Below are 15,074 nucleotides of genomic sequence, written 5' to 3'. Positions count from 1 at the left end.
GGTATAACATTACCAAACCAAAATCAACCAAAATACATTCCTAAAGCTAATAAATAGGCCACTAGAACATGGCCAGTTTTGTTGACTCTACCCTTTCCCAGACAGATATTAAAACAAGACTACAGCATGAAGGCTTGAGCTACAGCCTTCACTTTCTCCATTTGTGAAATTTGAGGGCTAGCCAGGAAAGAAACTGGCCCAGATAACAGGGATTGGATAAATGGCTTATTCCCTCGGACTTTCTTTGTTATAATTCCACACTTTTACACCAAAAATATTCCCTTAAAAACCCCATGAAATCAAAAGTTGGAGTTTTGAGGCTTTTAATCCATGTGTGTTAGTGTTTTAGTCCACCTATATGTATATGCTGGTAAACTTTGAAAAGCTGACAGAAATTAAATTTAAATTTAAAATTCACAGTCTTTCTCCTCTAGGAAAACAGACCAAAATATTAATGACTCATCCTGCACTGGATACGTCAGTCTTTGAAAATTTTGTCCAATCAAATTACCTCTAGAATAAGAATGTCCCTCCACCTAATATCACCTATGTCTGACTAGCAATAGCAAGAAGCAAATCTTAGTTCACAGCTGTGATGTAAACTAAAGGGTATTGGCTATTTATATATATATATATATATATATATATATATATATATATATATATATATATATATATATAGAATATGGCAGGTGGGTATAGTCCAATGTCACCATTAGCCCCAGTTTGACATCATAGTCCAGTAACTGCTGTTAACCAGACACTGAGCGCTTTGTGATTTGATTGTTGGTGTTTCTAACAGGAGATGTGTTGCTTGTTTGTGTCTTTGTGTAATGCTGTAATCGGACAAGGTACTTTTGGCGCTAGCATTGTCAATCTTTGAAGCTTGACCGGAATGCAACAAATATCGCTTGTATGCCCATTCTGTGTTTTGTTGAATTGTCCTCAGGTGTGACTGTCTGCATGTGTGCCTGCTCATTGGCTCATACCCTTTTCTCTCAAACATTGTCTGAAGCATTGTTATCTCTGGCCAGACCCTTTTATTTTCTGTGAAATTATTGAATCATGTCAGCTTGACGTCCCTTGAGTTTCAAATGCAAGCTGTAGAAAAATTAGCCATTGCTTCCGCATGACAAGTGGGATCTATTAGTGCGCTCTGGCCCATAGAGCATGAGCGTGCTCGGTCCACATGGGACCCTCAGTTTTTGGCAAATCACACACACACATTCATCCATGATGCTGTGGCATTAGTCATGCTTTATAAGGTCAGACATAAAGCTGCACCCAGTGCTTCTGGGCTACGCCAACAGAACATATTCACAGATATGCTTAGCATTCTGTGTGCAATTTTCTGTTAATTTACATTACGTAGAGGTCAACTGTGACAGCAAGGCAACTGGCTGGTCGGTGTGACAGCAACATACTGACCCGCCTGACCTTGCTTAGGCACAGCCTGTGGCAGTGCGAGGAAGCATTAGCACAGTCGAAGCTAGCTCTTGGCCTTCGGTCAATGTCACAGCTTACAGCATCTCCGTTCCAATATGCTGTCAGCCTGCTCTGTATTTTATATAGCTTTCAGCATTATATAAAATGACCTGACTATTGTACAGTTTTGAGAATTACTGCATTATCTTGAAAAATATGCACACTATTTTTAATATGTTTTTATTTATTGTTTTATTATTATTTTTGTATGTATTTAATCTGTTTTATTTCTTTCTTGCAGGTATTTCAGTAACCAAGAAGACACACACTTGTGAGTCATATATTTTCTTTTTAGGCCATAATTACAGTGTGCTATTATTTGTTCTGTGAGGTCAAGAGGCTAAAATTGTATGAACGACATTGTACGCTACTGTTTATTTAACAAGACCAGAGGTAATTCAGCTGTCCCACAGTTTTGTTTTGTTTTGCTTCACTTTGCTTTGCTATGTTTTGTTTTGTTTTTTGTGTGCTTTTCTTTTGTTTGTTTTTTTGCTTTGCTTTGTTTTGCTATGTTTTGTTTTGCTTTGTTTTGTTTTGCTATGTTTTGCTTTGCTATGTTTTGTTTTTTGTGTGTTTTGTTTTGCTTTGCTTTGCTTTGTTTTGTTTAGCTATGTTTTGTTTTTCATATTTTGCTTTGCCTTGCTTTGCTTTGTTTTGCTTTTCTATGTTTTGCTTTGCTATGTTTTGTTTTTTTTGTGTGTATTGTTTTGCTTTGCTTTGCTATGTTTTGCTTTGCTTTGCTTACTCTTTAATAGGCACTTTTTATTTAGGTACTTTTTAATTGTGACTAATTACAGCTAATGCTGTTACTAAGAAAAGCAAAAGCAAACATCTATGTTGTACTTTCTTTGATACTGTTAATTTGATCAATCTTGATCCTTCATAGGGATCATATGATTTGTTACTTTGAAAACAAGGATGCAGACTGCATGTGACCATTGTGGGCGAGGTTAAAAATGCTGCTTTTCTCTGAGAAAGATAGGGATCAGACAAGTTGTATCCGTGACCTTTTCGAGATGCAGTGCATCCTACAGATTAACTATATCAGGTGACTTCATCTCAGTTTCCTTTGTTGACGTTGCAGGTTGCTTCATTTTCACACCTTAGCTTCTAAAGCAATATATAAAACTGCATTTATACATTTATTTAGTTTTTAGATCCTTGTATCAATCTTATTTCATGCATTTATGTATGTATTCATATAATTTCCTACTGTACAGTTTATTAATGAAGAAGCAGGTCATCTAAATAAGCACAAAATCTGAAACCAGCATTTCTCAGTTCAGTCAGAGCAGCTTCAGAATGAAAGGACACTTGTTCGATTCGCATTGGCCAATATTTGTCCCATATGTTTTAAGTTTTAGTCAGCAGTAAATGTATCTAATGAGAGATCATCTTGTCATCTTTTCATCTGTCCACATTGACTTGACTTGTTGAAAGGTTTCAGAATCAGCCAGTTATAGCTGAATTCTTCATTCAGCCAAAGTAAAGGTGGATTGCTGGTCTTTCATCCCATTTGCAGGGCCCTATTGCTAATGTTAATTACGCTGCTGATCACTTCTCCTTAACTGAGGGAACCGAAATCAAAGAATGTTTCAAGTGAGAGGGTTCAAAGCCATAGACCGGACTTCACTATTTAATCTCAATGAAAGAAATGCTAATGATGCATGTCAGATAGAGCTAGAGAGAGGGAGATGGAGAGAAAGAGTTAGAGATTGAAGTGTGAAAACGACATGCAGCAGGCTGTGGGCATGGGTCAAAGGGGCGTTGTTCAACAGAGAGAGGGTTCAAAAGACACATAATGGATAGAGGAACAGTCCTGCCGGCTTTGAGTGAATCTGGCATTTTTATTGTGCTCATAATGTGCTAATGTATTTTGACGGCTTTAAAAGTCAACATAACATCAAAATGAACCTTATGTGTAATTTTTCAATGGTAAAATACTATATCATATCCCAGTTTATGTGCAGAGACAACTATAAGTAACCCATCCATAGGTTGAGTTCCCCGAAAAGTGTAAACACTGTGGCGCTATCAGAACATTGCTTTATGTTTGCATGAGCATCCCAACCAGCCAGACAGCAATAGTGAGTAAGTATATAATGAATAATGAATATGAATGAATAATGAGTTCATTATTTAAGACTATCTGTTTTTTTGTTTGTTTTTTTTTCGCCAATGGAAGATAGGGGGAGTTTTCAGAAAACCTTTATTGCAATTCCGTTTGGTGCTGCTAGTGGCACAGAAATCACATGCTGTACTTCACATTTGTTTCTCATTAAAGGTCCTGTTTAACTTGAGAATACATACCATTGTGGAAAGAAAATGGGTTTCAAATGTCTTTTCATGTGAAATTTAATGAAGGGATCATTTGGGATTGGCTGAAGGTTTGTAGGATGTACTCTGCGATATGTAGTGTGGGTTGGGGGTGAAGGGTTTGTGGAAATGTGTGTTTTACAATCAACTGGACCACATAGGTAGCAATAATGGATTTATGGAAGCAACCGAACTGGAGTGTGCTCCTGCACATGCTTACATATACATGCACACACACACACACACACACACACACACACACCTATGACTAACCCCCAAAGCATGATATTATATACTAGGAATGAACTGATATAGAACTTTTGACTAATACCAATAGCAGATCATTCTTTTTTTGATAATTATTTTTGGCCAATAATCGATATGAATGATATTATAAATCAGTATTGCTTAGTCTGTAGTCAATAAATAAATAAATAAAAAGTAAATAAATAAATAAATTGTTCACACTGAAATCTCAAATCTATAAATTTATATCAAATAAATAAACATTTTCAGCAGAAAATAAAATGTAATAAATGTAAATAAACTGACCCTTATATTTTATGCTTCCAATATCTGTCCAATATGACCAATATTTTAAAAAGGCATTAGCCTTTATATATTTATATTGGCTGAATATAATAACTGATTTTCACTACCAGTCAAAAGTTTTGAAACACTTACTCATTATTTATTATTATTTTTTTTATTTTTATTTTTTTTTTTACATTTTAGAATAATAGTAAAGTCATCAAAACTATGGAATAACATAAATGGAACTATGGGAATTATGTTGTGACTAAACAAAATCCAAAATAAATCAAAACTGTGTAATATTTTAGCATCTTCAAAGTAATCACCCTTTGCCTAGAATTTGCAGACATGTACTCTTGACATTTTCTCAACCAACTTCTTGAGGTATCACCCTGGGATGCTTTTAAACAGTATTGAAGGAGTTCCCATCTATGTTGGGCACTTATTAGCTGCTTTTCTTTATTATTCGGTCCAAGTCATCAATTTCAAAAACTTTTTATTTTTTTTTTATTTATTTTTTTATAAAATTGTAGTTATATATTGAAATAAATTAATATGGTGGCACAAGTATATTTTTGTCTACAAAACTAATTTCAAACATTTAAGCATACGCCTTCAGATCAAAAGATTTTTAAGATCATGAGAAACAGTTCAGTCAAGTGTTTCAAAACTTTTGACCGGTAGTGTATATATACACATACATATATATATATATATATATATATATATATATATATATATATATATATATATATATATATATATATATATATATAGTTGTGCTCAAATGTTTGCATACCCTGGCAGAAATTGTGAAATTTTGCCATTGATTTTGAAAATATGACTGATCATGCAAAACAACTGTCTTTTATTTAAGGATAGTGATCATATGAAGCCATTTATTATCACATTGTTGTTTGGCTCCTTTTTAAATCATAATGATAACAGAAATCACCCAAATGGCCCTGATCAAAAGTTTACATACCCTTGAATATTTGGTCTTGTTACAGACACACAAGGTGACACACACAGTTAAAGGTTAATTTCCCACACCTGTGGCTTTTTAAATTGCAGTTAGTGTCTGTGTATAAATAGTCAATGTGTTTGTTAGCTCTCATGTGGATGCACTGAGCAGGCTAGATACTGAGCCATGGGGAGCAGAAAAGAACTGTCAAAAGATGGTGTAGTTGTTTCAAGGAGCACAATACAACGATACTTGAACAAAAATGAGCTGCATGGTCGAGTTGCCAGAAAGAAGCCAATGCCACAAAAAAGCCCGGTTACAATATGCCCTACAACACATTGACATGCCTCACAGTTTCTGGTACACTGTAATTTGGAGTGACGAGACCAAAATAGAGCTTTATGGTCACAACCATAAGTGCTATGTTTGGAGAGGGGTCAACAAGTATTGTGCTCCTTGAAACAACCACACTGTCTTTTTCCAGAGCAGCCTGTATTTCTCCTGAGGTTACCTGTGGGTTTTTCTTTGTATTCCGAGCAATTCTTCTGGCAGTTGTGGCTTGGTATCAAGAGATCCCCGAATTTTCCACTTCTTAATAAGTGATTGAACAGTACTGACTGACATTTTCAAGGCTTTGGGTATCTTTTTATATCTTTTTCCATCTTTATAAAGTTCTATTACCTTGTTATACAGGTCTTTTGACATTTCTGTTCTGCTCCCCATGGCTCAGTGTCTAGCCTGCTCAGTGCATCCACATGAGAGCTAACAAACTCATTGACTATTTATACACAGACACTAATTGCAATTTAAAAAGCCACAGGTGTGGGAAATTAACCTTTAATTGCCATTTAAACCTGTGTGTGTCACCTTGTATGTCTGTAACAAAGCCAAACATTCAAGGGTATGTAAACTTTTGATCAGGGCCATTTGGGTGATTTCTGTTACCATTATGATTTAAAAAGGAGCCAAACAACTATGTGATAATAAATGGCTTCATATGATCACTATCCTTAAATAAAAGACAGTTTTTTTTTGCATGATCAGTCATATTTTCAAAATCAATGCCAATATTTCACAATTTCTGCCAGGTTATGCAAATTTTTGAGCACAACTATATATATATATATATATATATATATATATATATATATATATATATATATATATATATTATTTTGTTTTTTTTTTGTTTTTTGTTTTTTGTTTTTTTCTGTTTTTTTTTTTGAGCTTATGTAATTTTCTATCCCTTTAACCCTACTCCCAAACCTTCCAGAAATCATTTTTTAAATTTTTACATTTTAATGAAAAAATGTAGTGTGTTTACTAAGCCATTTCCTCATCATGACCATCGGCTGGCCCCCACAGTGAAGGTGATTTCAGTTTTTACTATCCTTAAACCTGACCCACACACTCCTTGCAAACTCTCACCTACAACACACATATCACACAGACTCAACAGGCTCAACTCCATACTCTTGCCTGCATGATCAAAACCATGGAAGCGGGCCACGGGTCCCCATCATCAATATAAATTATAGGGTAGCTGATGGCTAGCAGGCACACACTCCCTGGCTGCATGCTTATCCCTTAATAAGCCCCAGAACTTTCTGGAAGAGAACAGATACTTCACTTCTCCTCTTTATGACCTGCCATAACGGCCATCTCTTGGACAATTTCAATAACATTCTGAAGTGCCACAGAAACAAAGCCGAACTACAGCCAAGTGCTATTGCTAGAAAATAATGTTCAGATTGAATTTAACCTCAAACAAGACAACAGATGAATTGCTAGTGGTCGAGAGACATGTTTTTTTTTATTTTTTTTTATTTATTTTTTATTTTTTATTGCCAATACCGATATCTACAGAGCAGGGTGGCCGACATAATGACAATACATACATAATACAACCTAAAAATGACTACATTTTCTCACAATTCACTAAAACATTGAAAACAGAAAAAAAAACAAACAAATAAATAGCCGTTCAAAAGGCTGTCGGAAGATTTTGGAATTAATGCAAGGAACGACTAACACTTAATCAGCCAAAATGCAGCTTAATTATCAAATTGGCTGATATATCGTCCTGTCAATATTGATTGAATGCAAATAATTTTATTGATTAAATTATTTCAATCATTGTTTTTTTCGGAGCCGTGACCTTGCAGTTTGGCCTTGCTCAGACTCTTGTTATATCTAGACTGGACTACTGCAATGCTCTTCTGGCTGGACTTTCTGCATGTACAGTCAAACCTCTGCAATTGATCCAGAACACGGCAGCACGATTGGACTTCAGCAAGCCCAAGAAAACGCACTTTATGCCTACTGTCTGCCCTGGTTGCCAATGGTTGCTCGTCAAGTTCAAGGCATTGATGCTCACTTACAGAACGACCACTGGCTCCGCACCCCCCTATCTACACTCACTACTTCAGGTCTGTGCCCTCCAGAAGCTTACGATCAGCGGGTGAGTGGTGCCTCTTGGTGCCACCTCACAGAGGCACAAAATCACTTTCCCGGACTTTCACTTCAACTGTTCCTCATGGAACGACCTACTAAACTTCACCTGAGCAGCTGATTCTCTAGCCACCTTTAAGAAACATCTAAAGACACATCTCTTTCGCAAGCACTTGACCCAATCCTACTAATGCAAAACATTCTCAATCCATTCTTTTATGACTGTCTCTCACCTTCCTCTCTTCTTGTGCTTCTCTGTGCAATTTAACAAAATATGTAAATATAACAGCAATTCTCGTATCTGCCTGCTAAGGATGAACCACTTCTGTTATATTCCTCATTTGTAAGTCTCTTTGGATAAAAGCGTATGCTAAATGAATAAATGTAATTGTAATTTAAATGCAGTAAACAAACAGGCTCTGACGGATTGTGCCATGGTGCATGGTGTTTGTATCGCTGGAAATGACTTGGGGGCTGTTCACACAGAACAGGCTCTTATATTAAAAAAATCTAAATGTGGCACAATGAATGGAACAGAATGCAACTATCTAAGCCCTTTTAATTTGAGAGAGTGGCTTAAAAAATGCTGTACTCATCGTACTAGATGCTGAAAAAGCATTGACTAGTATGATATAAAAATACAGGAAAATTATTTTAAAACAGTGTAGACGAATGCAAAAACACATTTTTTGTGAACGACCCCTTCATTGCTTGGTCTCTAGTAATTTTAGAATGTGGCATAAACAGTGACTGTAAAACTCTTCCCACAAGCTCTGTTTTATAGCTCAGCTACATGTATGGTTTTACTTTACGTTTGAACTTGACAGTTTTATGACCAGCCTTTTTATATGGTGCTACTGCAAGGCCATGCGGTTCATTCTGGCAGCAAACTATTTTCCTTAGATAAACAGTGTCGTTTAATAGCTGTTTGAGAGGAAAAACACAAGACTCAACAGGAATTAAGTGCTTAGATGTCTCATGTTAAGAACAGGGTGTTCCAAGGAAATAAGAAAATATCATCCTATTAATGGTCCCATTAAAGGTCCTTTTGAGTGCATAAGTTTTTGTGTGTGTGTGTGTGTGTGTGTGTATGGGGGAGTTATTTTATTTAAGCTTCTTGGATAAGAAAAAATAACTAGAGTTTAATATTTTCTGAAGAAAATGTGAGTGGTGCTTGCTTATGCTAAACTTACCACCATGATTCAAGGGTGTTGTGGGTGGTGGTCAGGGCATTGTTGTGCGGTTACTAATGTGTTTAGAGTGTTTTTTAGTATGTTGCTATGCTGTTGCTAGGGTGTTTTTGGTGGGTGCTTGGTAGTACACCGCCAAGTTTATATGATAATCTGTTCCCTAGATATGGTTATTTGACATTGCTAATTATTGCCACATTAATATAATTGCATCTATATAAAGTTCAAAGTACTTGTGGAATGTTACGATTGTGTCATGTATTCACATTCAGGCTACAGTCGAGTCCAGTCTCCGCTTCAGTGAGATGAGCAAGTGTTGTAACCTGTCTAGGAGGATGAGAGAACATGTTGAAATGATGCACTAGGTGATTACTGGCAGTAGACTAGGCTTTAATCTTTCATCTATGTGATGTGTGTCTTTGTCTCCCAGCTCTGCTATCACAGGGCTGATCCTTGGCCAGAGAAACTGTCTGTCTCGCCAAGTCGCTCCACCCCTAAAAAACAAAATAACAACAAAAAAAGCAAAAAAAACAGATCAACAATTTTTTTTTTTTTTTTTATGTAGTGCTAATTCAGACAATATTCTTCTATCAGTATTCTTATGTGTGGCTAATTTTTTCTTTTTTATTATTCTTTTTAAGGTGAAGTTTTTAAATTAAACTGGGATAGGAGAAAGTGTTTTGAACATTAAAACAATTACACACTCCAGCTTTAAAGACTCAATGAAATGTTTTGACAAATGCAATTTTCTTTTTCTATTGAAAAAGGACTGTCCCACTCCCTTTTTTTTAATGGCCAATGGGCTTTTGTTTACATCACAGCTGTGTACCATGATTAGCTATTTTAGACAGCACTGGATTGGTAAATAAATTGAGTCCAAAAGGAGAATGCACTATACAATTTGTTATGGGTTCAGTGCATTCAGGAAGTATTCAGACCCCTTCATTGTTTTCACATTTTGTTATGTTGCAGCCTTATGCTAAAATGCTGCTTTGCACACCTGGATTTGCAGATTTTCTGCCATTCTTTTTGGAGATCCTCTCAAGCTCTGTCAGGTTAGATGGGGACCGTCGGTGGGCAGCTATTTTCAGTTCTCTCCAGAGATGTTCGATTGGGTTCAAGTCCGGGCTCTGGCTGGGCCACTCAAGGGCATTCACAGAGTTGTCCCTAAGCCACTCTTGCGTTGTCTTGGCTGTGTGCTTAGGGTCATTGTCCTGTTGGAAGGTGAACCTTCAGCCTAGTCTGAGGTCCTTAGCGCTCTGGACCAGGTTTTCATTAAGGATATATCTGTATTTTGCTGTGTTCAGCTTTCCTTCAACCCTGACCAGTCCCCCAATCCCTGCCGCTGAAAAACACACCCACAGCATGATGCTACCACAACCATGCTTCACCGTTGGGATGGTATTGCACAGGTGATGAGCGGTGCCTGGTTCCCTCCAGACATGATGCTTGGAATTGAGGCCAAACAGTTCAATCTTCATTTCATCAGACCAGAAAATCTTGTTTCTCATAGTCTGAGAGTCCTTTATGTGCTTTTTTATGTGTCTTGCACTGAGGAGTCTTCCGTCTGGGCACTCTGCCATAAAGCCCAGATCGGTGGAGTGTTACAGTGATGGTTGTCCATCTACAAGTTTCTGCCATCTCCACACATGATCTCTGGAGCTCAACCAGAGTGACCATCAGGTTCTTGTTCACCTCTCTTACTAAGGTCCTTCTCCCCCGATTGCTTAGTTTGACTGAGCGGCCAGCTCTAGGAAGAGTCCTGGTTGTTCCAAACTTCTTCCATTTAAAAATTATGGAGGCCACTGTGCTCTTGGGAACCTTCATTGCAGCCAAAATATTTTTGTAGCCTTCCTCCTGTGCCTCGACACAATCCTGTATCTGAGCTCTGCAGGCAGTTCCTTTGACCTCATGGCTTGGTTTTTGCTCTGATATGCATTTTCAGCTATGATACCTTATATAGACAGGTGTGTGCCATTCCAAATCATGTCCAATGAATTGAAATTGCCACAGGTGGATTCCAATCAAAGTGTAGAAACATCTCAAAGATGATCCACAGAAATGGGATTCACCTGAGCTAAATTTCAAATGTCATAGCAAAGGGCTTGAATACATATGTCAATGTGATATTTCAGTTTTTTCTTTTTAATACATTTGCAAAGTTATCAAAAAAATTTTTTTCTTTGTCATTATGGGGTATGGAGTGTAGATTAATGTGAAAAAAATAATTTAAAGCATTTTAGCATAAGGCTGCAACATAACAAAATGTGAAAAAAATGAAGAGGTCTGAATACTTTCTGAATGCACTGTATGTATATCTGCTACTTTTACAAGTACATATACTGTAGATGGCCTCAAAACTCAATTTTTTATTTCATGTTGTCCTTAAGAAAACAGATCCTCTCATGTGAACATCTCTAATGTCTTGGCGAACACCAAATAATAAGCACACAATCAATTTGCTTGCACGAATATGGAAAACTGCCTAGATTTATGTGATATTGCGAAGTTGTCAGAAGCTCGGGCCTGAAACGGCGAAGATAAATGGGCTCAGTATTACGCCGTGGTTTGTTATTCTATCAAAAATTATTCTCTCCTAATGCATTGTGGTGCCATGATGCTGTTAGTCATGGATGACAGGTATTGAGCAAATGAAGTATTTGCTTGTTTAGGGCGGCACAGAGAGAGTGACAGCTGTAGCGGTGTGTTAGAAGAGCCCGTCTGGGTCCTGCGCAGGTTAGTCATGACCACGGGAACTTTGAGTCACTGATCCACCGTGCGAGAGAAAAAGGGAAGCGGGGGAAATAAATAAAGAGAGGGAGCGAGAGAAAGACAGATTCATTGAAATGGAGTCTGGGAAAAAGGAGAGAGAATGGTAGAGAGAGAGTTGAGAGAAGGCTTATCTGTCTCCATAGCGAGGACAGCCTGTGTCAGTGTTTATTGAGAAACATGGCCTCTCCCCTGCCTGTTCATTTGTTTACTGCTCCATTCGGTGCTCAGAGAATCACAGAGAGGCAACCTTGCTAATCTCAATCAAATGATTAAGACATTATGGCTGACCTTGCTGAAATATTAACAATATGAAAGATGCCCACTCGCCTGAGGGCTGGCAACCACATGAAATGGCACGACAAATGCAATTCTCTGTCCGGTGTTGAAGGATTTCCTGTAGAAATAGGAATATTGGCAGGACATATCAAACGGTTCATCCTTTTTTTTTTTTTTTCAATATCCAATAGAATATTAGGCCACGTCCACACTAATACATTTTTGTCTGAAAATGCATCTTTTTCTCTACGCTTTGGCCTTCCGTCCACACTCAGACAGCGTTTTTTGACAGCGAAAACTGAGCTTTTCGAAAATGCTCACCCAAGTGGGTATATTTGAAAATGTGTCTTCACATTTTTGTGTGTGTAACACCTCGTCCTAACCAGATGCGACGCAATAAGATAAGCTATCTGTCTGTCCACACCAGACGCGATGATACACCATGATATTCATACACTAAGATGAGGATAATTGACAATAAATTTAGAAATCAGAGCAATCACAGACGGAACAGTGTGTTTATTGAATGCATTTTCTCACTGAAGCTGTGTATGGCGATACACTTTCTACAGCAAACCCGAGGGGATAAATAAACAACCACACACATACACAGAGCAAAGCTGCATTATACATCGTTTCCAAATTCAGTCTGTTATCATGGTTGATGTTCACATGTTACTCCTGTTGTTATTTTGCTGATCGCCACATGACAGGGAAGAGGAGAGAAAGTCTGAATAAGCCAGTATGTCACCCTTGTGCCATTCTGAACCGGTGTGCTCACACTGAAGAGAACGAGACCTCAAGCACGACATTCGGTAGGTGTGACACCCTCAGCCAAAATCAAGTTGTTCTATACCAGCTAGTGAGATGCCAGCTGTAATATACTGTTAAAAGAATCATTTTAGACCCATTTGTTGACTGTCCTGCCTGGCATGACATCGCAGAAATAGAAACCATTTCAAAAATAGAAAGCCCTGTCGCTTGCTGTGTGTCGGGGGTGGTTAGGACAAAAGCTCTGTTTAGCATGGAAGAGATACCTTTTATCGCATGTCGCTGCGTTGTTTCTGGTTAGGACATGGTGTAAAGGTAGCCAGCTGGTACGTGATACAGTGTGCAAACCTCACTCTACTGGCCTTAAGAGATGCGTTAGCGACCGAGGGTAGAGGCCATGGTTTTTATAGCCTCCTTGCTAGTGCATCCGACTCCCATGCCAGGGATCGCCGGTTCAAATACTGCTCAAGGCTAGTCGAGTAAGACTGGTGACATGTGGACAGGGAAAATTGAGATATCTTAAAATTGTGACGTATTTTTGTCATGTGACACAGTCATGTGATCCATTCAACCCAAAACAATCAAGATGGTGGCTCATGTTGTAGAGGCATTGTTGTGCCTGAAATCCACTTTGATAGCATTGTTAAAGATAAATGTTACTTTGCACAATATTCACATTGTATTCCTTCAAATGCGACAGGAAGTTTACTCAGAAATGCTGTCCAGATGGAACACGAGGATGATAGCATTTCAGACCATACATTGAATGGCGCTTTTTCGCATGCGCAGTAAGGGGATTTAAGAATTTTCATAAGTTTCAGACTTTAAACTTTTGGAAAATGCTTGAAAACGGCAGTGTGGATGGAGAGCGTTTCGAAAACGAAAACACCATTTTCAGATGTATCCAGATTAATGTGGATGTAGCCTTAGATAGAGTTACTGTTAACAAACAAACGCTCTACAGAGGTTCTATTGGCACCCCAGAATAGAGCAGCTTGCAATGGCCACTTTATTCAAATTGAGCTTAAAAAGCACCAAAAGTGCTGTTTGTGGAGTTGAAACACCCTGTTTTCAAAGGATTATTAGAGATTTGGGATTCTTTATATTTCCATCAGGATCAGTTGATCAGGACAAACTCAGAATTTGACATAAATTATGATATTTCATGGATCACCATAATTGTTACAGCATTTGTTCTGTTAAGACCCAACTGCCCCACAGCTGCTATTGGTATATTTTAAATTTTCCACACAAAATCCTACAAACTGATTGCAAACACCTGTTTTTAGTTTCCAAAGTGCAACCGCTGTGACAGATATGAGGCCAAATATGATCTAAAGATGATCTTATATTAATAAGACCACCATATAATATCTAACGGGACAAACCGAACAAAACCCTGTCTACACCATTGCAGCATGTACTGTATAATCAAGTATATAAAGTATATGCAAATAAAAATAGTGTAGGCCTAATACTTCTAAAATATGTATATATTGTGAATGCAGTAAGTAACTTGTTAAAATGAAACGGGCTGTTATTGTTAATATTGAATAAGTCAAATATGATAATTTACTGTATGTGGACCAATAATTTTAGCAATAAAGATGCATATTGCATATCTGATGGTTGTTTTCATATTTACATGCCACATTTCTAAGGCTTTAGAAGTGACATTCTCAGTAGACATTTAGTATAGTTTACATTTTGATTCTAGAGAGCATTTGATTGGACAAAAAAGTTTTTTGTAGAGAAATTAAGAAAAACACTGCATATTAAATGTGTTTATTTGCTAGTAAAATGTGTCCCCTGCTGAAAAAAAAAAATAAGCAGGTTTTCTGGTCTTAAGTTAACTGGTCTCCCAACTTTGTTTTGGGTAGTTTTTAGCAGGTCAGGCCAGGAGACCAGCTGAAGACCTGCTTGGACCGGCTGGTAGACCATATTAAACCAGCTTAGACTAGCTTAAACCAGCAAAGGGTCTTTAAGCAAGTACTGTAGAGCCACCACTCTGAACAAACAGATGCACTAAAAAAGCATAACTACTCTTTCAGGAAAAAAATACTAAATAAATACTGCAAAAAATGGTTCTCATTCGTATGATTAATGATCAGAACTTCCATGTCATCAGTGTTTTACGGCGTGTCATGAATCATTCTTTAAAAGTTGATAATTGAGGTAGTTTTCTTGAACATGGATGAGAGCCTTCTATGGCTAATCTAACACTGAATGGATTTATTATACATAATCATGTTGTTTATGTCATTTGCCCTGAAAATGTCCTATAGAAATATAGAAATTCCTTTAAAAAATGTCAT

At 37.3% G+C, this 15,074-nt stretch overlaps 1 protein-coding gene across 1 annotated transcript in view; it reads left to right on the top strand.

The window, feature by feature from the left end:
* Window positions 1-15,074, top strand: part of LOC127436156 (nuclear receptor ROR-alpha A) — a 451,968-nt gene that overhangs the window by 306,080 nt on the left and 130,814 nt on the right. The window contains exon 2 of the mRNA XM_051690117.1: window positions 1,727-1,756. Coding sequence (XP_051546077.1) covers window positions 1,727-1,756 — 30 coding nt within the window. The remainder of the gene's footprint in view (window positions 1-1,726; window positions 1,757-15,074) is intronic.

Source organism: Myxocyprinus asiaticus, chromosome 46, assembly GCF_019703515.2.
Source record: "Myxocyprinus asiaticus isolate MX2 ecotype Aquarium Trade chromosome 46, UBuf_Myxa_2, whole genome shotgun sequence".
Taxonomy (NCBI): Eukaryota; Metazoa; Chordata; class Actinopteri; order Cypriniformes; family Catostomidae; genus Myxocyprinus; species Myxocyprinus asiaticus.
Note: the sequence above shows the minus strand (reverse complement) of the source record. Positions and strands in the feature narration are given on the sequence as shown.